Source organism: Podarcis raffonei, chromosome 9 (assembly GCF_027172205.1).
Source record: "Podarcis raffonei isolate rPodRaf1 chromosome 9, rPodRaf1.pri, whole genome shotgun sequence".
Taxonomy (NCBI): Eukaryota; Metazoa; Chordata; class Lepidosauria; order Squamata; family Lacertidae; genus Podarcis; species Podarcis raffonei.
The window spans coordinates 60,473,796-60,498,387 of record NC_070610.1 but is presented as its reverse complement, the minus strand read 5'-3'; the positions used below and the strand labels follow the sequence as shown (position 1 = coordinate 60,498,387).

General features: G+C 41.5%; 1 protein-coding gene across 7 annotated transcripts in view; it reads right to left on the bottom strand.

Annotated features, from left to right (window-relative positions):
* The window catches only part of TSPAN5 (tetraspanin 5), a 131,410-nt gene that overhangs the window by 68,533 nt on the left and 38,285 nt on the right, over positions 1–24,592 (bottom strand). For 5 of the 7 annotated variants that reach the window (XM_053404025.1, XM_053404026.1, XM_053404027.1 and 2 more), the window contains exon 2: positions 9,118–9,168. The exons of 1 other annotated variant lie outside the window; for it this stretch is intronic. In XM_053404025.1, the coding sequence (XP_053260000.1) occupies positions 9,118–9,168 (51 nt within the window). Of the gene's footprint in view, positions 1–1,361; positions 1,498–9,117; positions 9,169–24,592 lie in introns of those variants that run through there. One more of the 7 variants, XM_053404028.1, reaches the window with a different exon arrangement.

Genomic DNA, 24,592 nt, shown 5'->3' with positions numbered 1-24,592 from the left:
TATTATTATTATTATTATTATTATTATTATTATTACGTTTGAACCATCTTAGCTGCAGAGCACACCTTCAAGCAACCAAGGTTCTATTTTGACAGGACGTTGTATAATAAAAATATTGGCGTTCCTTTAAGGTGAATAAAGCAAAGGAAAGCAATATATTTTTAAAACAAAAGCAAATGTTTGCATTGCGCTGTGTGCAGAACTACAGTGTTTGCATAAATGTGTATAGCAAGTGGAGCAAAGCACTGGAGTTATGTATTAATCACCCCCCACCCCAAATTATCCTTGCATGCTAGCTATAGCCTAGGGATATTGGTGCTTCCCAAAAGATGGGAGAGGCAGAACAGAGTTCCTGGCTAATCTCCAGCTCAGCTGTTCACTGAGCTCCTTCACCCTCTTAATAAGGCTGCAAAAGGACAAAACTCCAGGGGAGTTATTTGACCTACATCTGCACTCCTGAAACAGTCTCGGTCCAGATTTGCTACAGGAGGTAAAAAAAATAAAGGGGAGGAAGGAGAGAAGAACTCCAGGAAGTGAAGAAGCAAGCCAAATAAACTGACTTAGAGCTTCTTGTTTACACTCGGAGCTCTCCCTTTCAAGCCACTGTGATGTGGTCATTATCTGAATGCTGAGAGAGCTTAACATATATCCCGACTCATATTTAAAAACAGCAAGAGGGGGGAATTCTGTATGTGGGAGCCAAGGGCAGGAGACATGTTGCAATAACTATTTGGGTTGGGGGGGGAGAGGAGGGGAGAGAATGAGTGGGTTTGAACAAGGGTTCTTGGTAAAGTTTATTCTAATTTGATCACAGAATTGTGGAGCTGGAAGGGACCCTGAGGATCATCTAGCCCAACCTCCTGCAATGCAGCTGTCCCATTAGGGATCAAACCCGGAACCTTGGCATTACCAGCACCATGCTCTAACCGACTAAGCATGCAAGGTAAAAGCTGCATTGCACCAAAAATCAGCCCTAACCAATTACCTGGGCACCCTCAGAATTAAGAGTCCAAGATCCGGTAAGTATTCCCACCAGTTTGGTTTCTTTCCCCTTGGGAGACAGGGGAGATAACGAATGAGTCTCAGCATGCCCTCAGGTGAGGCCCAGAATTTCAGTGGGAACATTATTCACTTCGGTAGTTATGTGCTGCAATAGCTTTCATGCCACTTAAGCTCTGGAGCAGACTATCCAGTTTTAAAAAATAAAATAATAATCATAATCATAATCATAATCATAATCATAATAATAATAATAATAATAATAATAATAATAATAATAATATGAGCTGGTAGGAAGCACCACAAAGGACCCATGGGCAGGATCAGGCTCATAACGTGAAATCAGAAGGATAAACACCCACCATCCATTATTCAACGGTCTGAGGTCTGTGCTGCCCTTTCTACATTGCAATGTACATCTTATAATCGTCAATCTCATTTGGATATCTATTTGGACACATGGACTGCCTATATCAATACAAATGTTGAAATTAGAATTGATTACTATTCTTATTGAGGGACGCGGGTGACACTGTGGTCTAAACCACAGAGCCTAGAGCTTGCCAATCAGAAAGTCGGCGGTTCGAATCCCCGCAATGGGGTGAGCTCCTGTTGCTCAGTTCCTGCTCCTGCCAACCTAGCAGTTCGACAGCACATCAAAGTGCAAGTAGATAAATAGGCACCGCTCCAGCGGGAAGGTAAACGGCATTTCCGTGCGCTGCTCTGGTTTGCCAAAGGGCTTAGTCATGCTGGCCACATGACACGGAAGCTGTACGCCAGCTCCCTTGGCCAGTAAAGCGAGATGAGCGCCGCAACCCCAGAGTCGTTCGCAACTGGACCTAACAGTCAGGGGTCCCTTTACCTTTACCTTACTTTTCTTATTGCCAATGCGAGCTGCTTGTCACAGACTGGCTGGACGCAGAGGAATGGTGGGAGGTACCAGCTGGGGACCCCCCCCCCAAGGAACAAAGGCTCAGAGCCTGGAGACTGGTGCTGGAGCGACGATGGGTGGTCAGAGGGAGAAGAGGGAGACGTTGTTCAACTCCCATCAGTCCCAGCCAGCACAGCTGATGGCCTGCTGATGGTACCACATTGGCTAGCCCTGTTCTAGGGAGCTCCTTCTTGTGTTCGGTCCCTGCAGGTACCAAAGGAGGCTTCTCTCTCTTGCATTAAAATTAGTTCTGCAGCTGAAGACATCTCCCTCTCCCCAAGAGACAAGAGAAATGTGTGCAGACGAATTCAGCAACCCTTTTATGGAGAGGCTGGCTGAATGTCGTTAGGAACTGAAGTGCCGAGGCCTGTGAAGCAGAGCGTAAGGGCTATCCGTACATTCCCCAATGCGCTTCCCCTTGCTGTTGTCACTGAGGGGCTACAAAATCTTTTCTCCCCACCGTTTTTACTGCAATCAAGGGACGTTTCGGGGTGAGTCCGAAGTGAAAAATAATGTTCTTTTTAAGAAAAATGAATAAAAATAAAACCGGAAAGAAGGCAGCGTTGGCAGCCTCCAGAAGACAGTCAGAAATCTAGTTTGCTGGAATGGTGGTTTTCTTCCTTCTGAATAGCAGGTAGCCTTTTCCCATGCATCTGTAGGGCCAGTGAACCCTAACTAATAAATATATGCAGAGCCTGAAAAGAAATCAAAGTACGATGACATGTTGGTTTTTAATGGGCCTGGGCTTTCCTCGCTCTCCCTTCTTTGACACTCACAATGCAACATTTCACCCTGCTCCTAACCAATGTAGCTTTTGCAGGGGTAGCAGGACGGGGCAACAGAAGTTATTTAAAGGGCCCTATTCATTGGTTCGTATTAATGCTCCTTCCCACCCCCTTTCAAAAAACAAAGAACCACTCCTGCATCTCATGGGAGGTGCACAGGTTTTGTCTGAAGGTCTGAGAAACGCATGTCACCAGTTGGGAGCCATGCTTGCTTATTCCCAACCTATACTTCTGGCACAGGGCTTAAAGTTTAAAGACGAACAATTGAAAGAGCAGCGGCAACCAGAAAACCGAACTAAAATTCCAGCATCAAACAGATCTAAAGAAATGCCGTATTTTTCACTCTATAAGACGCACCAGACCACAAGACGCACCTAGTTTTTGGAGGAGGAAAACAAGAAAAAAAAAATTCTGAATCTCAGAAACCAGAACAGCAAGAGGGATCGCTGCGCAGTGAAAGCAGCAATCCCTCTTGCTGTTCTAGCTTCTGTGGTAGCTGCGCAGCCTGCATTCGCTCCATAAGACGCAAACACATTTCCCCTTACTTTTTAGGAGGGAAAAAGTGAGTCTTATAGAGCAAAAAATATGGTAATCTTTAAAGACCAATGAAGAAGCTCCTCATCTGGGAGCAAAAAGTCCAAGCTTCTCTGGGGAGAGCCCTTGTAGAACTACAACTCCCATAATACCTCACCATTAGATGGGCAAGGTTGGTGTGGTGGGATGGAAATGCACAACATCTGGAGGGCCACAGCTTTCCCCATCCTGGACGCCACAGGACATGGCAGCCCTTTGCCCAACCACCACACTCAACATGGTGGGGAACTCTAACAAGGTATTTTGAACGAGATCATAAAACTGAGGAAGATTCATGTGGAAGGTGGCAGCCTCTTCAGGTATCCAGGCCCTGAGCTGTTTGGGCCTTTAAGAAGGTAAGAATCAGTACGCTGAACTATAGCTGGAAACATGCTGCCAAGCTAATGCAGTTGTTTCATGATTCTGTTGGTCCCAGTTAGAAAATATAGCTGCCATGCCTTATACTTACTGAGGTTCCCAAGTACTCTCCCAACAACAGACCCATGTACAAAACATTATAGTCATCCAAAACACAGGGTTATCAGACCACTGATAACTGAGGCTAGGCTGGTGCACCAAAAGATGCTGGTGAAAGGTGTTTTGGAAGCCACTTGGGCTTTCTTAAGTAAGATCCAACGGCAGTTCCAAGCTGCAAACCTTTAGGGGGGAGTGAAACCATATCCAGAAGATATTGAATTGGATTGAAATTGAGTGGTTTCTAGCTGTAATGATATAAAGGAACATGGATGGGAAAAAAAGGGTTTGGAAAATAAGGTGATATTATAAGCTGTAATGCATTAAGTTAAGGATTTGCTGAACAAATAATCTTAAATGGAATACAAGAAGGGGAGGTATGAGGAGGTCAGAGAAATTTGTTATTGAAAAGTATGCTTTATGAACTATATGTGTTGTTTTTTTAATCTCTTTGTTTGTTTGTTTTTGTTTGTATAAAAAATTGGAAAATTTAATAAATATCTTTTTTTTTTTAAAAAAGAAACCATATCCAGAAGAAACTGGATATCAGATGAACCACCCACAAACGGTACTCCATTGTCTCTGGATTATCCATGGTGCACCATTCTAATAGGTCCTTCACACCTGTAGAAGGAAGGAGCCACTATCAGACTACACCTAGTCAGGAAATTGCCACACTATGACAATCACTATCCCGCTGTCCTGTGGCAAAGACCAGGATCAGAGTGGAACCTGCCACATGAAGAGGGCTAATGAACAGCCCAATAGAGAGAATGCTGGGATTGGGGACCTATGTTTAAACCCTGCTCACGGCCAGCATATAGGTTAGCATAGCTGGGCATCTTCCAAGGGTCCACATGCCAACAGGGGACCCACTGACAAAAACCACCTCGACCTGATGCACTGCGGGGTAATCTCACTGAGGAAAAGGGGCTCCCTAAAACCTAGAGCCAGCATTGCCCCAGCTCATCCATGAAATGTACCAGGATGGCCTTGGGCAATACACAGTGTCATAATCTTTCACCTACCTCAAAGATATGTTAAAAAAAAGTAACAGTGGGATAACTCCATGTATGCTGTCCTGAACTGCTAGGAACTTTACACTGTATAGCACATACATACCAGTGGCATAACATAAAAAGGAAAGAAAATGAGATCTACACACAATAAACTTGCTCAGGGACTGGAACGAACTTCACTTATGACGTGTCTTTTATTGAATGAGTTGCCATGCATCCATCATTCAAGTCAACATATTTGCAAGAGTTATCGTGCCTTGAGATCATAGTGTGAGTGCTATAACCACTGTCAAAGAACAGCTAAATTGGGGGGGAGGGGGGAATATAACCACCCTAGGGATCCATTGCATTCCGTTTGTCCACAAAAGACATAATCTATTCTGGCTCCTATACCTTTTTCTGGTCAATCACACCGTTAACATTAGATCCCAGGGAAGACAATGATCTGTACTCACTTTCAAGTTGATGAAAGCTCCCTTTCCTGATGGCATTGTGTGCTCTCTTACAAAAATTGTCAAGTTACATCCGGTTGGCCAAGAGGGCTCCAATTTCAGCTTGGACCTTCCCAGCTGGCACATTCACTATAGCCCTTGCAAGCCTTGCCTACTCGAGGGTAACTCCTGTTCAAAGCAGCAGCAGTGAGGAATATGTTGTATGCAGGGCCTACAGTAGATTCGCCAGCTTGCCTGAGGCTGGAACCAATTATTCATGAGTAAGCAACTCACGAGTAAACCTGCTCCTAGGTGGTCTGCTGCTGGGTCCTTGCAGTTTCAAGCTGCAAACTGGCAAGGGGCTGGGCGAAGATATGAACAGGAACACAGAGGAATTGCTTGCCCTGCTTTCCAGAAAGCAACAGGAAAAGCTTATTCTACATGCAAAAGCCAAGCACAGTGCAGAACATTATTTATTAACAGTGTGCAGAATTGCACATATAGTAAAGGAGGGTTTTTAAAAAAATAAAATGTATTTCTTTTGACAGTATTCTTAACAGAGATAAATACAAGGCAATCTAATCGCTGCAATATTGCTACCGTTTAAGAATAAAATCAATGGGCATAGTTTTACTGAGAAATCTTAGGGTACAGGCTTCTTTTGCTAAATATTAAGTCCGGGAGCTACTATTTTCACTCAATGAGGTAGAGAAGGAGAAAAAATCCAAAACCCTCATGCCTAGAGCTCTGAGAAAAATTGAAAATGAAAAAGGCAATGTAAATTGCTGGAGAAAGAGGCCTGACTGGTCCATTGTGCCTTCTGGGTCCCTTGCCTCCATGTTCCTCACAGATCCCCTTTTCAGGTTCACAATTTAGAATGCTAATTCTTCAGTTTCCCCCTTTAGGGCCAACTGACTGGCTGTCAAACTGCAGCTTTTTAGCTGCCTGACAAGCGAGTTCCACCACTCTCCCTAACGGCTGCAAGAAAAGTCGCAAGATTACACACACACAACATTATTTTGTGTGGGTACACGTTTGTTTCGCTCAACTCTCTTTCACCCCAGCTAAACAGCTTATGATGGGCTGCCTGAGGTTAAGTCCAGCAAAACAATCCTAACGAGCTGTTTATTTTATTTTACTTTTTTGCACCTAGCTTCCCATGTTGATTTTTTTTTTTACAACAAATAACTTAATGCTCAAAACTCTTAATTTTGAGTTGTCAGGACAAGAGAGAGAAGCCTCCCTTTCTAAGCCATTAAAATTAATTGGATTGCATTTCCATCAGGATGCTTGTTTGCAGTTTAGCCTGGAACAGAGATTAAAGGTATCTTTATAAGTGTCAGCCCCCTCCCCCCGGCCCCCCAAAAGACAGCATGTCTGCAACCACATTCTTAAATAAAGGAAAAACAGCGGAGTAAAATGGTAATAAAGTTCAAACTTATTTTGATGTTAAGGAAGCTTTGAGAGTTTTTTTGAGGGGAACTACTTCAAAATAAAATAGTTGAACAAGTATTTCCCCCCTTCAACATCATTAAAATCGCCACTCAGTTCCGCTTAGGGTGTAGAATTATGCAGCTTTCTTAAGGACTTCAATTGAGATCAAGCTTTCTGTACTGCAGCTTCTTCATAATTACAATCAGCAAGCAAACACAGAGCAAAAAATAAGGAAAAATCCAATATCCTGCTTCCGAAAACAGGTGTCCGACAGGTTGCAGTGGCTGGGTTGTTAGTTGGCCTGTTTACAACCAGCAATTAACAGATCAACAACAATCAGGCTGAGATGTAGCTCTCCAGATGTTGTGAACTCCAACTCCCATCAACCCTAGCAATAGTCATGGATGACGGCAGTTGTAGTCCAGAAAGTATCTGGGGGGTCACAGGTTCCCCCATCCCTGAAATGCGGAATCTGTTTTTGTTCATACTGCATGCAGTGCACAACACAATGCCTTTAAACAGCAGGAAAAGTGAGAATAGCTTTAATTTACCATGTTTATTGCATAAATACAGCTGGGTAGCACACAAGACTCTTAGAAATATAGACTGATCAGTCACTGAAAGCCACGTTTATCACACCCTTTGAAGAGTCTACCGCAAATGAACTCCTCATCACATGGTAAAACAATATTTGCGGACTGAATCAATTCAGACTGCAGGTGCAAGACTGTATTGCTGAATATTCCACCATAAAATGCCTCTCCTTGCACACAGAAATATAGAGCTTCAAGGAGAATGCTGGCATACGACCTTATTTCCAGTATCTAGTGTGCCACCTTGGCCCAGAAACATCATAGATTTTATTTTTTCCAATATTTTTCCTAGGGCTGACAACCAAATTACAGGAACCTGGGTAAATCAACAGAGTTTTAATTAAGCATATTTGCATACAATAAAAATAACATGCTACTTTTTGGGTGACACAACAGCAGTCGTTTCCCCCTTCGGTCTTTTCACAGCAAGAAATGCCTCTTCTAAGATGGTGCTGGCCATTTTTACAAGTTAACAAAAAATGTGTTGCTCAATTACCTGGGGATTGCCCTATAGTAAATTAATCTAACAAATCAAGTTACAGGCTTTTTACTCACTAGAGCAAGTCTATGGAGTCTCTTTGGAAGTGTCTTGAATTGCAATATAAGGCAAACCTAATAAGATCTAGTAAGATAAACAAGCGGGAGAACATTTCAACCTTCCTAGAACACACTGTAACTGACCTTAAGGTGGCCATTCTGGAAGAAAGTAACTTCAAAGGAAGACTACAACTTGAAACAGCTGAATAATAGCTCACCAAGAAGTTCAGTGCCATCACTTGTAGGTCAAACCAGGGCAAAGGACTTTTAATCACACTGTGTGCATTAATTAGCCAGCCAGGGTATTTGTGCTTTTGTTATTTTCTTGTGAATGGTTCCCTGCTGCCATACAGGTGTTAACACAGTTATTGCAGCAATTATCACCAATGTGCTGTTCTAAAAGGTTACCTACAGTAGACCTGCAACTTAAGTGGGGTTACGTTCCAGGGATAGTGCATAAAGCCAAAACTGTGGCTAGTCAAAACACACTGGGTGCAATGGGAGGTGGGCTTGCCGATTCCCCCCCCCCCATGGCCACCAGCTTTTTATTTTTAATTTTAATTTTTGCCAAGCACGTAAAGCTGAATGTGCATGAGTTAAATGTGTGTAAGTTACGGGTCAACTGTATATGCTAAACAGGAAAACATCTAAGCTCTATCACTGACTGCATTTTTTAATGTTTAATTTTATTTTTTGCAATTCATTGCCATTCAGCTTCCATACCTTACAATTTTCTCCTGCTTGGTCTTAAGCCAGCCTTTACCAACATGGTACCTGGTCTGGAAGCCATCAGGCTAGCAAAGGCTACTTTAAGGTGTGACAGGACTTTTTGCTTTTGCTAATAGGATATGGGTATTTTAGTTCTTCTTATGATCCTTTATACACTCAAATACCTGTTATAGAGGCACTGGCAGAAACAGAAGTGCCTTCTTTGCCTAGTGATGAACATTTCAATGAGACAGTTCAAGAAAATGCCAAACCACGGTTTCTCATGATGTGTGAACCAGCCTTACCTGCAGTTCTGTTTTTCTAGAAAAAGAGGTGCCAGAACTCACTATGAACACCTCCCTTGTTCTCTTATAGTGGCAATGGCACCCACCTGAAAAAAGCCCTGCTTATCTGACTGGTGGCGCTTACGGGTGGCCACTGAACTAGGATGCGAAAATATGGTTGAGACTAGTTGCACACCATAGTTCAATGTGTGTGCTCCTTAATCTCCATCTGTTATTGCTAGACAAGATGGCAACACTTCCTTCCAAGCAAGGTGACAGTACATTCAACATTGGGGTTGGAGGAGATTTAGCTTTAAATTGGTTCAACAATTTGTTATGTGATACTTACTTTTTCATTCCATGCCCAAAGTCCAATTCCAAGAAATGCTATGCCCAGAAACTGAAAAAAGAAATATATATATATATATATATAAGTAAGAGTATTTCAAGAGGTTGCTTTGAATTATGACTTGACCACATCAGTTGACCATATTTGGAGTACATTACTGAAGCATCACTCTATATTACATTTCTGCATAGCTCCAAATTTGAAAACCAACCCTGCCTCCAGCCAGATGTATGAAAGACTTGATTGAAAACTTGTGGGCTATTTGGGCAGAAATCAGCAGCATAAAAAATCCAAAAAAGGTTTCTAAATGGACAGATTGTTTAAGATTAGATTAAAAACCCTGCTCAGCCTTGAAAAAGTAACAATGATTTCTTTTTTACTGCTATTTTTCAACATCCAGATCAAAGAATGATAGTCTTAGGCAGAATAGCTCCTGGAAATGGGAAAACATCAATGCAAACTTATTGAAAACTGGAGATTTGGGAACTAGCAAATCAAGCTCACCTTGATAAACAGATAAAATTAATGGTGTGTTGAGTTGCAAGAGTTTACCCATTTGCTGTAGCTCCATCCACAGTAGATCACAAACAACTGTGTGGTTGTGTTGTAGCTCAGCAATACACTACATCAGGGGCCAGCAAACGTTTTCAGCAGGGGGCCAGTCCACTTTCCCTCAGACCTTGGGGGGGCCAGGCTATTTTTTGAATTTTAAAAATGAACTAATTCTTATGCCCCACAAATAACCCAGAGATGCATTTTAAATAAAAGCACACATTCTACTCATGTAAAAACACGCTGATTCCCAGGCTGTGAGTGAGCCAGATTTAGAAGGCGATTGGGCCGGATCCGGCCCCCAGGCCTTAGTTTGCCTACCCATGCACTACACATTTTGCATGTAGAACATCCAACATCCACCCTCTGATGTTTAAAGACCCCTGCCTGAAACCCACCATCAGGCAGCGTCAACAGTGCTGAGATAGATGGACTAATGATCTGACTTAATAAAGGCAGCTTCCTCTGCCTCAAAAATTATTTTGTTTTATCACCAAAAGCAAAGCCGCAATTTACCTTAGTGGCAACCTTCAAAGCGCTATTTGCTCTTGGAGAAATTTATCATCATCATTCTATTTGTATGCCGCCTTTCCACAGTTAAAACAATGCTTAAGGCAGCTTACAAAGATTTACATAGTTACAAACATAGCAAAGTAGTCATAAAAATAAATAAAACACATCAAAACTACATAACCAAACTGAACAATTTCCACATAAAAATAAAGATACAAAAAATATCAATAACAGCAAAAACTCCCGACAAAACTTTTCCCAAAATACCCCTGTCCTTGCTGGGCAGCAGCAGCAGCAGCAGCAGTCCTTATGAGGCCTGTCAGGCCCCACCCCAGGCCAGGTGGAGAGAAGCAGGAACAGGGCCCTCTGGCTCCCAGCAGGTCATGATCCTAAGGTCATGACTCCAACCAATTCCAAAGTTATGTTACTGTGTGAGCTTGTTCATTGTTGTGGCAACAATTTATTCGGCTCAGAAAATGTCAGGGCTCCCTTCCCACCCCAAAACAAAACATTTTACCAAAACCTAGTGTCATTCCTAGAAATTTATTGAATTAGTAACATCATAGCCTCATCAGTTTTATAAAATCAAGCCACTTCAAGAGCAAAACTGAGTTACACTCAGAATATTTGTAGACAATTTGTGACACACACACACACACACACGGTTCTGCTTTCCATGTAGCTCTCCTCGAACCATTTGGCCCAGGTAGGATCCTGAAAGCTTGCCAAATCGCAGGGTTATGAACTTTTCCAGGAGCCTTGCCAAAGGCTCATGTTTCCGCACTGCACTTAAGCTGTGTCTTCAAACTCTGAGGTAATGTTTAGTATATATTTCATTTTAGTTACTATATCCATTAACAAACTACATTTCCACAAGGCCAACACTGAGTGTATTGTTTCAGAGTTCAGCAATGGCCAAAAATGCATGAAAATTAATATATACAGATACAGATGTCACTAGAAAACAGAAGCTGCTCTTTAAAATGAGCAACTGATACCCGCTGCACTTATGCTTTTTTCCTAGACCTGTTCATGTTCATAACCAAATTCCCTGTGGTTTGAGAAGCAGGTTGGCAAAAAGAAGTCGTCACAGTGAAATGCACTTTTTTAACACTCTCCTCCACCTACCTCGCCTCTGGGACACCTTTAGCTGCAAGTAGCATGACTCCAGAGACGAACACCATTGGGCTCTCACCACAGAGAACCCAAGAACAAAACCCATGAGACATGGGAGACATGATCCTCCACACCCAAACCACAAAGAACAATAAAAAAATGGATTCTCAGAGACTTAACTACCACCAAGCATGAGGAAGGCCAAATTCCAGTGTTAAACCAGTTCAAACACTAAGTCCCGTCTGTGGCCTAGGAAATGACAAGCCTGGTTCAAATTCCACGATGCTAGCTGCCAAAGTATGGGTTGAAAATAGGATTGTGGTTTCTAATTAAAAAAACCCACAGAAGAACTCCCATGCTTCTCTACCTGGGACATGCAGACTACTGGTTAATCTAGCTCAGTACCACCTGCTGAACCAACATGGTTTCAGAAATTCAAACGTTTACCCGAATGGAGCTGCAATTATGAGAAAAGCTCCACCATGATTGTACTCTCTCTTGTGTTATATCACATCCCCATGGCAGCCATCTTGTGACCAATGCTTCCAACCCTCTCCAAAATGTGCCCCCTGGTCTGAAAACACTGGCAACCACTATGAGGCTGCACTGGTTTAGGAAAGAGGGGGAAGGAGCCCAAAGGAGGCAAGCGCATGAACCTTTAAAGGCACTCCAACTGGGTCACACTTTTGATTCTATACCATGATTATAGCTTCTGAAAACATAAAACAGGTAAGCAAAACTGCCTGTCTACCTCAATTTTCCAATTCCAGCTTGCCCGCTGATCGCAAGCAACGGGTTAGAATGATGTAAAAGACTGGAGTGACATCAAACCTCCAAAGTCCACATAAGTAAACACACAAGTAGTTCTGCAAACTACTTCTCCCAGTTGGTGTACAGCAGGATGAGGGAAGAGAACAAAGGAACAGACTAGAGAAAGCTTCCAAACTATAGCTGGGCCTGCTCTCACGCAACACAGAACAGTTTGACACAGCATGATTATTAGTAAAGGGAGTGAACCCAAGATACTGCAACATGGATCAGATGAGCTATGAAGTCCCAAAGGTTCAGCAACTCTTCCTCTTTCTCTTCACAGGTCCAACACATAAATCAAAGCCAGGTTTCTTGCCAGAAGATCTGCCCTGTTTAGGGAAGCTTTTAATGTTTGATGCATTACGGTATTTTAATATTTTGTTGGAAGCCGCCCAGAGTGGCTGGGGAAGCCCGGCCAGATGGGTCGGGTATAAATAAATTATTATTATTATTATTATTATTATTATTATTATTATTATTATTATTATCTTCTTCTTCTAATAAAGGATTCTCCCCAATAGAGTTATTCATGGGTGTATGTACTGGTTTGGACAAGATGCTAAACTAAGATGCTAAGGCTTCCAGAGAGGAGCTTACAGCTGCTTTGCTCCTGCCTGGTTTGAATCGGCATGTTGTTCAAACTGCTAATCATGAGCAGTAGTCAGGCTTTGTTATTGGTTACAACTGGTGCTTAGAAAAGAGCTTAAACATGAGTCCTAGTTCAGATGACACACTAAGCCAAACCTTGGCTGAGTTTGACTGTTTTAAAGTGGTATGGTACTGCTTTAAATGCACAGCACAGTCTCACTAAACCAAGGTTTGGCTTAGCACGTCATTCCAACCACATCTATAACTATAATCCTTAATACCCTTAGTCCTAGTTAAACCAGTAAGACTGACTTTTGAAGAAACTGGATGAGGATTGTGCTGCATGACTAACTGGGACATTGCTCACCAACCACAGTATTCACACCCATCGGGATTAAAATAAGATACTCCCTCAGACGTCGACGCAATAACTCACGTTGGTGATGCTTCCAAAGTTGGAGGAGCTGGGATGACTTGATGGGCAGGTGAGCAAACACTAAACACAAACAGGATATTCTGCTATGGAGGTATGGAGCCGAATGCAGTTCTCCAGACCTCACTGTAGGGCTGGCCACAACCCTCAATTGCCCTGCTTCACACCTCATGTTTTTGACTGGTTGGAATAAGTCACTGAACTCCGATAATGCCTCTTGCTTCCCAGGATGGAGGGCAGTGTGTGAAGACTATTAGAGCAGGTCACCACCCATCACACTTTCACTGCGCAGATACTTGTGTGATGACACCTCGATAAACTGCATTCAACTGATTTAGCAGAGTTTTCGTTCTCTCTCTCTTGAAAGCAGTGGACAACAACAGATGATGTTTTAAAGATGACTCACAAACTCTGTGAAGTCTCAGTCAAGAGATTTTATTCCATGATACAAGCATTACAGTAGCAAAGGTATTTTTCAACTGTTAAAATGAACAGCAATTAACATCAAAGTCTCTTATCTCCCCCATGTTGTAAATTACAGGAACAGTCCTGCAGCAGATTTTACAGGCAGTACCCTTCGGACAGAAGTCTGCAAAAACGAAGCAGAGTGGTCTTTTTAATGACACTTCCAGCTGATGCTAATTAAGCTCAGAGTGCCACTCCCGTATATAAAGGAAAACTCTGGAACCTTCCAGAATCTTCTACTTGTTTCTGGCAGAATGATTCCCTAACAAAGACAGATGTGTAAAAACTAGCCTAATATCCAAAGGTGAAATTGAACATTCTTGCCCAATTTGCCTCTGGCCCTTTTCGCCTCTTGCCAGTGGGCCCTTTTTACATTTGCCCAGAAGAGAAAGCACCCCTCAGGCTGAACAAGGTGCTCACCCAGTGAGTAAATAATAACCAATGGCAGGCTTAACTTCAGGAATATCCTGCACCTATTTTTTGAAAGCACTGAGAATAGTGCAAAATTAAAATCTGCATTAAAAAGAGCCACGATATTGTTCGACTGTGAAAATCTCTAGTAACCATAGCTAAGTTTTGTAAGGTTTTAATAAATCCTTGTGGTTCATGCTGTGCCTTTGCTCAGAATATATACAGATGGAAGTTGCTGACAGAATGTATAGAGAAGTGTACGAGATTGTAATTAAGAGGGGAAAAACTGTCCTTTTCTTCTATGACTCAATTAAAAATGAGAACCAGATCTAAAGCCTTGTCTCTAACAGCTAAATTTCTGAAGATGTTTCATCAATACCTTGTGTACACTTGACATTTTATTCTCTACTAACCTCCTGAAAAGGTCAGCAACTGCCAACATTATTTTAAAAATAATTTTAAAGGCTGTCCATAATATATGGAAAAAGCTTTAAATGTAGTCAATATAAAAGGTATTTGGCAGTAAGTACAGAGAAAGTCAAATGCCCTGAGCATAACCTTTCAAACGTCTCAAGCAACATTAGCTAGAAGTTTTGGATTCTTTTCCCTCCACCTTCATTTCAGTAACTTTTTCTCCAAAGTACAAATGATAAATCACTTTAAAAAGGTCAAGATAAAAATGCTTCTGCTTTAATGTAGGTTCTGTGCAGAAGCCCTTCCTTTAATTTTATTTTCCATCTCCAATCTCTAGAATTAAAAAAGCAATATAATTCATACCACATTAAGCAGTAAATAAACAGTAATAACATAACACAAGCCAATTATCTATTAAATTATATCCAAGACTTCAAAGACAAGATGAGGAGACATCATCTATATTCATTCTTTTTTTTTTTACACGTTCTCTTCTAAATGTTATATGGTACCCCTTCCAAAATATACTCTGAGCAGCTTACAAATCAACCACTACCACCACCTATTTTATTGATTTTTTCAACAATGTATATATCGCTTAATCACAATCATCCCTAAGAAGTGTACAAGTAACTCAATACAATAAAAGATTGTGATCAAAAGATTGCAGAAGTTCAACCAGAGAAGGGAGCCTATCTGGGGACCATAATATTGAACGCACAAGCTTTGCATCTGAGCTGTGGACAACAGTAGCCCCCTCGCCCCAAAGACCTCAGAGACTGAGAAGGGATAAAGTGAATCGGGCAGTCCTTAGTCCCATAACAAATGCCAATGAAAACTATAGCAGGATGCGTCGTAGATCTGCCACCAGCCCCAAAAAGTAGGGAGGAAAGAAGTCCTTGCCTCACACAAGACATGGGATTCTACATTGCTATTTAAAAATAAAATAAAATATGGAAACATCATGAGATGGGCAAAAGATACATTTACCTCACATGCCAGCATCACCCCTTATTTATTTTCTTCTATTTACAGCATGGCTTTCTGTTTCTTTTGAATCTTTTTGTTTATATGTAAGAAGAAAATACAAATCATCAAAAAAAGAAATATACAGAAATAATGAAGATCGAATATCTGTAGTTCTTGCGTGTTTTACAAATATATATAATTCTAATTCTTGTTTTTAAACCATCTTGGTTACAGCATTAATAACCTGATCTCATTCATATATATATATATATATATATATATATATATATATATACTGTGTGTGTGTGTGTGTGTGTATATATATTCCAGGCATCCTGTGTAGAAACCCAAACAAATGTCAAGCAAGGCTTTATATTACATGGATGTACAAAAGAAATACTTCCATGAATGTTTTTTTGAATGACATCCATATTTTCAAAGCTGCTGAATATGGGTGTTGCTGCAAGTCAATCTAATTGGCATATGAAACAAAGGTTTGCCATATTATGTACAAATCACTTGGTCTGCTCATGTCTCTCATTATCCTTCCTTTCTTCTGCCTTGGAACCTGAGGAGTGCACAAGTGATTCCCAGGTGGCCACCCATCCTGTACCAACCAAACCTGCTTAGCTTCAGCAAAATAATGGCCTTAAGAATATACCCTTTCTGTGAGGGCTGGTGGCACATTTGACCAACCCATCTAGTTCTGTGTCAAGGGCAGCATAGGACCCAACCCCTCGGAGAAGCAGCTCCCCTACAGGGACAGCAATGTACAAATCAGTTAGCTGCAAGGCACTGAAAGAATAGCCTCCATCTGTTAACTAATCCGCATTCAACATAAGCCTTTCAGGAGAAAATTTGGCACTGCTCAACAAGAATGCAAAGGGTTGGAAGGCATGATGAAGGAGACTGGTGTATATGGAGCTCTGTAAACACTGGGAGTACACAAATTGCATGCATAGAGTCCATTTTGGAATTCCCGGCCCATATAAGGATAAGGATATGCCCAGCTTTTTTCACAGTAAGTTTTTAGCAATAGAGGTTGCACTTAGGATTATGGAAAACGATTTTTCAAAGTTCATCATATCTTATTGTTAATGTATGGGTGGAACATTTCCAATGAGGAAGCATTTAAACCTTTTCAAACACATCCTCAGCGGCGGAGAGCAGAAAGTTTAATGGATCTTGTTTTTATTTGTGCTCTACACAGACGCCTTGTTTGGATGGTGGAACACTAAACTATGGTTCAGAATTACAAAACAAACATGTCTTAGACTTCTGTATGTGTGCACACACCCTTTTTGTGCAGCCACAAGGAGTCTGGAAGCTTTCAGCTCCATTTTGGATTAACCACATGCATCATGACATATGAATCCAGATAAACTTGCTTATTATTAAGTAATGTTGTTGAAACAAGTTAAAACCATGGTTTAAGAAGCTGGCTTGTTTTCAAAATATAGTTAACCACATTTTAACACAAATCCAAGACACAAGCAGAAGCTTCCAGTCTCCTGAAAGAGGGGGCACATAAGCCAGATGCTCACTATGGCTCACTTCTCTTAACCCCAAGCCAATGTTTAGTGTTACATCTGAATTAAGCCAGAGAGGGTGACACATCCACTGCTATAGACAGCAGTCATTAGCCTTTTGGTCTAATTTTGTAAATACATGTGTCTCTCGCACGCGGTTTGTAAATTTAATTTAAAATATTTATATACTTCTGACTCACAACAGGTGAGTCTGCACCGACTGCAAGTGAACATTGATACATCAGAAAAGAAAAAGAAAAGGGAATTACAAGGGTTTGGGAGAAGGAGGGTGGTGGAAGATGTCCACTCCCCAGACCTTACTTGCTACTACTGTTTCAACAGGGTATACATACCTAGTCACTTTATGCATCTGACAATGTGGACTCTAGCCCGCAAAAGCTAATGCTGCAAGATGTGTTTGTCTGCATGACACTGGAAGATTGTCATTCCTCATACGTCCTTTCTATCCTTACCACAAGACAATCCTAGATGTGTTTTCAAGGTGGTTAATCACAGAGAGCCAGCATGGAAAAGCAAGCTGACGATGGCATCTGTTTAATTCATAATACTTCCTAACTAATATTGCATGCACCTATAAAGCATTTGGCTAGCCTGAAATCCGATTCTTTCTCCACGAACTGCTTCCAGTAGGAAAGTCTCATTCTAAATATTAGTGAATTAAGGTATGGTGAGTGATTAAGGTTGCCACTTCACTGAATTTGTATCACAAAAAGCATTCGTCTAGAGGTGCAGTTTCCAGATGTTAAGTCTATTCCCAGATGTCATTTTAGACACAGTACTACAGCTCAAGTATTCAAATCCACTTTAATAGCAATTATTGCTTGATGGACCCTTTCGAAAAGCATAGAGTAGATCTTCTCCAGCTCTACAGTGGTACCTCAGGTTAATTAATTCGTTCTGGAGGTCTGTTCTTAACCAGAAACTGTTCTTAACCTGAAGCACCACTTTAGCTAATGGGGCAGCCTGCTGCTGCTGCGCCGCTGCTGCACTATTTCTGTTCTCATCCTGAAGCAAATGTAACCCAAGGTACCACTGTACTAAAAAACACAGCAGTTTTCTTACAATCCCCTAAAAAAAGAAAAAACGACAACTGCAAAGACTATCAGGTGAACTGCATCTCACCTTCACTTGCTGCAACCAAATGGAAAGTCGAAATTTGATATACATAAACCAAAATGGTGGTTCCTTCTGCTTTTGAAAAACAACCCTGCAGTAGTTTTCAGTGTTTTATTTCCTGAGGAGCTAGTGTGTGATCATGACCGTAGTGTAGATGTTAACTTAACGGCAGTTTCATGTACATGACTGGGGTCTCACTTGACACAAACATGGTTGTGCAAAGTGCAATGGAGATAAAGGTATCGAGATGAGGGGGGAGTGGGGAGACCTAAACATTTTTCTTGTTTGGTTCCTTCCTGCTTTGGCTATGTAAACAATAGTCACACACCTTAACATTGGAAACTGAGAGAATGGAGATATTTTAAAGTTGTGTGAAAAGCCTTTCTAAATAAATTGTGTGCTTGCTTGTGCTGTAAATTCTAAAAACTGGGCCACAGAAGTTAAGTGTGCCAAAGAAAAAATTGCAATCTATAAATACCGGGGGGAAAACACAACAGCAATCCAGTTTAGTCACCACCCAGATACTATTCCTTTTTTTTTTTTAAACTTCATAAATTTCAAAATGATTAGCAATATTGAGTGGGGAAGCAGTGTCAGGGAATAAACATGAAAAAGGAAGGTTGCATCATTAATGTGGTAGTTGCCACAAATGTACACCTAAAAATCCAAGTATGGGTTGCACTCAACACTGCATGAGTGGTGTTTCCGCTGTCTGAAATTTCATCTCCCTAAAGCTGCTCCAGAGGAGTCCCTCCAATGCTTTGGAGAGATTTTGAGGGTTGTAAAGGTGAAGAGAAGGGGAGTTTCCTGTGGTGCATGTGGAAATCTGTTGCTCAAGAACAACAGGACAACATACAATCCTATAGACACTAGCCCAAGAAAGATTGTTCTTACCTATACATATAGATATCAATAAACCAACCAACTAAAACATGATTTACTGATTAACATTTCTTTAACTGTTGCAGCCCTGTTTAATTTGCCTTATACTAAAGTGCCTGTGTTTTAAGATCCATTTCAGAGGCCTTACTCAAGCGCCCACTTTTAAGATCAATTGGGCTGATGAGAACTAGAGATGGGGCCTTCTCAGTAATGGCTCCAACCCCATGCAATTCCCTTCTGAGACAAGCACAGTGGGTTCCTTCAGTTCTCAGCGCCACTACCAAGAAGGCCCTTTGACTGGTTCCCTGTAACTTCACTTCTCGCAGCGAGGGAACCAGCAGAAGACCCTTGCAGGAGGACCTCAGTGTCCAGGCTGAACGATAGAGGTGGAGATAGGTGCTCCTTCAGGTATACTGGGCCAAGGCTGTTTAAGGCTTTAAAGGTCAGCACCAACATTTTGAATTGAGTTTCAAAATGCACTGGGAGGCAATAAAGATCCTTTAGGATTATTGTTATACGGTCCTGGCAGCGACTCCCAGTCACCAGTCTAGCTGCTGCATTCTGGATTAATTTACTGAACTTTACTGTATCAGGCGTATTGAAACGGGCTGTTTTGTTGCAATCCGAATTGTATGTTTTCATGTTAGTTCTTTAATGCAATGACATGCTTGTTATTAATGTGAGTCAGGTTGGGAAGTCTTGAAAAGAGGCTTACAAAGATCTGAAATAAATAAAATCAAGTAAAAAAAACTTCCCAATGTATTTTTCCACCCATGAATGAATGAGCAGTGACAGCTAATCCCTTCTGCTGGCACACACTGGTCAGAAAAAAAAAACCATTAGGAAATCTCTCAGAGCCACAAGGAGATGGGCGCTGTGGTGAGTGCAGATGGCTTGATGAAAGAGAAGTTACAAAAGCGAGCAGGACGCAGCCTTGCTGAGGACCGTCTGCTGCACGGCTGCAAGCTAGAAGTTGGCCGGCCTTAATCTTCTCCCTCATGCTGAATCGAGAAGGCTCTGGGGTTATACGGTTTGCTTACAGGAGAGGCCACACAAGCCAGCTATCACAACAACAACAACACGTAAGTTAATTCTCTCTACCACAACCAAGACTTTTGCTTTACAGATAAAATGTCTTCTCTTTCAACACACACAACCACACACATGGGGGGGGGGGAGAAAAAAAACACTAGGAATTTTCCACCTTAGACATGAAGACTTGGAAAAATCTACCAATATATATACAATCTAAAATAAAGAACTCTAGCATCTAACTTTCAAACCTGCACACAGTGAAAATGGCAATTTATTATTATTATTATTATTAATAATAATAATAATAATAATAAAGTTATTGTATATCGAACCCATTGCAAATTTGTAAGCACAGAGATGAGCAGATATAAGATAGATCTTGGTGCATTAATTTGTTTAGAAAAATACTAGTATCAAACAAATATCAAAGTGGTTTACAGCAATAAAGCCATTTAAAAAATAAAAACTGGACTTGTTAACAGATTCTGCAGCATTGAGTATTTCTGCAAGTACACCATTTCCCCTCAAACGCATGCATGCTTTGAGATGCAAGATATGCAGAAACAGAACTCGGGTTTGCAAAAACCTCAATCTACCACAGCAAAACCACTGTGTAACTAACTCTATGGTGAAAAAAATAAGAAGTGGGTCTCCAAAATGCTTGTTTGGACTAAAGGTGAGTCCCAGGTCTGAGAAGACTGAAGACTGCTGCCCTAGCCCAGTCACTGCGTAAGAATTCAGTGTGCAACCTTATGGTGTGGTGTCCCAGATGGTATGATGGATTTTGACTTGGGTTCAAATTCCAGTCAAGCCATTAAGTTTCACTGCTGTTTGCCCCACCAAATTTCCCAGTGTTATTATAGGAATAAAATGAATTGACCCTGTGTAGGTGATACACAAGGCATGTCAGACACTGCCACAAAACGTTGCCGCATATTTTCAATTCCTAATGGGGTTCTAGCCAGCCCTACTTTGAGCTCAATAAGGCGTTCCACTCCCCTCTCACCAGTTGCTTTTATTTTCCACCTGGTAGAAAAAGCAAATTCCCCGCCTTTCTCCTCCCTTGCAAAGAGCAAAGGAGGACAAGAAAAATCACACCAGGGAACAAGTCTGTGAGTTTGTACACAAATCCCGTCCCACCCCATCTCCTCAGATGACTCAGTGGAATTGTGTCTCTTCTCACTAAGTCACACACAATTAGAATTGGGTGGGAAGAACAGGAAAGAGGCCTGACTGGAGAGGAGATTACAAAAGAGGTTTGGTGTCACAAATCAATCAGCTTGAAACATAATGACAGAGGATACTAAATACATGATATACAAATATAAAAAAAAGAAGAAAAGTAATAGATGGTACTACACATAAGGCACACAGTAAGTATTTAGCTCTTCCCCACCACCAGGGCCGTAGCTAGGGGGTGGCGAGGTGGGCCCCTGCCAGGGGCGCATGCAAGGGGGGCGCAAAATCAGCTTAAATATGTCCATAAATATGTCTATAAATAAAAATATTGATTATTGCCTCATAATAAAAGGTTTTTAATAGAGGGTGAATTGAAGGAGGGGTTGGAGAAGCGGAAAGAAGAGCTAATTTGTCTGTGGCTAGGGGGTGCAATCTGGACGGTTCTTGCCAGGGGCACAAGATCACCTACCTACGGCTCTGCCCACCACCAGTGCAAAGTGTATTTATTTGGAGGTGGGTGGGTGTGTATCTGTGGAGATACACACTATCTTCCTATATACATAAAAACCTTAGGCTGTCATCATGCTGTGGTTGGTGTGACTGCTTATTGGTGCGGCACGCCAGTTGCAGCGTGAGGGGCAGCAGGCAGGCAAGTGAAGCAGCAGCACAGGTGGCAGGTGGCTCTGGCAAGCTGTTTAACAGAGGGGCGAGGTGCTTCACACAGCAGTTTGGCAAGTTATGGTGAGGGGGGGAGTGTTAAGGGTAGGGGGATTGATCAGCTGTTGGGGAAGGGTGGTTTGCAAAGGGGTAGGTGGGATGGTTTAATATGATATCGCAATGGAAAAGCAGTGTATCACAAGTGGCCAAAACAGAATCAATAACCATGGTTTCGATGGATTTACAAACCCATGATTTGCAAAGTCATCCCTCCAGTGCTTTACTGGGTTGATAGTGATATAGATCGTTGCAATGGCTCTTGAACAAAAAACCCTCTCCCTTCAACATGGATACATAACTACACAAAGCAAGCATTTCTCAATTAACAAATAATAGTAATATAACTCAAGCAAGAGAGCTGATAGTAAAACACAAGAAGCTAGAGAAAGTGATGGGAACACCCTGATAGATATACGTTATTATATGCTTTGCAGACTATCACTGCTCTTCTGTGAACACATCCCATTCATTTAATGCATCTCTTTGTTAACCATGAATGACCTTGACCATTCAAACCACATTCAACTGAGAAGAAAAAAAGCTGCATTTAACCGATAACCTTATCTTATTTCTGGATGCGCTCCCTCCAGCCACAAGGCAATGCTTCTGATACTTCTAGCCTTTATCAAAAAAAAACCCAAAAACTGCTACTAACTGCATGCAGGATAATGAGGAAAGGTGATGAGGGCAGCCTCTGTTGTGGCCAGCTGATATATGGCTCAACTCTCATTAGCATGATTAAGTAGGTCTATGGTTTAATGGGCTGTCAGAATGGAAAAGCCATGCATCACAAATGGCCAAACCAGAATCAATAACCATGGTTCGGTGGATTTGCAACACCGTGATTTGCACCAATTATGGTTTGGCATGATGGGTAGATTAAGATACATAGTTAGGGCTAATAGCCTGCATTGTTCAAAGCTGATGAGAGTTCTGAGCAGACAACTTGAAAGCAGGCAAGTAGCTTTAAGTCATAATACAGACCATAATATTGCCAAGTATTATTTGACTTGAGCCTACATCTGGGCCCTGCGTCACGGCATCCAGCCTATTTAGTGTCCTTTAACAAATGAGGCTTCTTTAAGCAACTCAGACACTATCTGCAATGAACTTCCACAGTTACAAAAAAAACAGATAAAAAATTTATGTGAATCAAAAAGTGCTCTGTTTCCACAGATATCACTTTTTCCAGGAATCTGAATACATTCACTGTGAACCATTTTGGATTGCAACATGGGAAGCAAAATGCACTTCTTTGATTAAATCTATTATCCAACGCAATTCAACATCATCATATCCTTTTCAGTGTTTTAAAAACAATACATTCTAACAATAAATTTACAGAGCTACTTTACAGGTTTCTGGTTCAGTGCAGGCTGCTATGAAAATACTAGTCAACAATAATTTTCAGAAATTGCCACCTACCATTTTCTCCATAACCAATTTTAAATTTTCTCACATACGAAGTTCAGTTTAAGAGCAATTGTTTAATACATAAGGTTATTTCCATTCAAATGAGTTAACATCCACTTCAGACTGCGGTACAGTCCTCTACTGACTGCATCAGCTCGAAACACATAGGATGACTTGCTTACAAATCCCCACCTCATACCAAGAAGCTGCAAGCTCCGCGCCCACCCCCTAACACAGGGGCTATGTTCTTGGTCCCCAAAAGCATAAGCGAAAATCACATAAGTGGGAGCACCCTCTAAACGCCCATTTTTTCTTCCTCACCAGCTGTCTCTACACATAAATGTCTCTTCAACTAGAGTAGAAGCTTTGTAGGCAGGATGGAGGATGTTTGGAAAAGTGGAGGCTGCACTACCTCGCACATCAGCTGCTAGGCGGGGAGGCTGAGCAGCCTTAACAAAGCCCCACTGTGCCTCCACTCTCTTCCTCCTCCTCACTGAAGTCTTCTTCATATGCTGGTCTGTGACCGAAATAAAGTTTGATACTGGAGTCTTCTTCGGACTCCACCATGGATGTATGAAAAGGATCCAAAACATATTTTTCTGAGGCTGGAGTCCTTTACAACAAAGGGTTCCTTTCAAGTCACATAATGATTAGCTCCTTATAATAGGAAGCTTAATTTTTATTTCATTCACCAGTATTTCAGGGGGTTTTCTTTTTCTTTTTAGAAAACACTGCAAACAATGTTCAAGAACACAGCAAGACAAATCCTCTGGTACAGCTGCACCACGGATGCAAGATCTGTTTCAGCTAGCATGCCCCCAAATCTCCACAGTTGAACCATTGGATCCATCCGTTATGCTGGGATTCTGTTTCCATGGGAAATGACAGTTATTTTTCCTACCTATGCTGATGTTTTGCATTTGCAAACCAATGCACAATACTCGAAAGGCAAAGGGCAACTATGTCAATTTGTTCCCCTACGTTAGAGATGTTTCTGGTTACCTTTCCAGGTGGATCCAGTGCCTGCACCGAGAATACATAACGCTAGAATAAATCTTTAAAATGTCGAAGCCAGAAACTACCCAGAGTGAGCACCATCTGTTCTTCGAGGAAGCCCACCTTCATCCTTTTGAATTAATCTGCACTAATAATTTGACATTCTAACATGTATTAGGCCAGAGATCTATGACTCGAGTGGGGCCTTCTTCACCTCTTTTACAGGATGCCTTCGTCTCAAGAGAGTTGGAGCTTCCTTACTTAGAAGTAATGGTCACAGAATTGCTTCCTAGTACTTTGGAGAGAGATCCCCAGA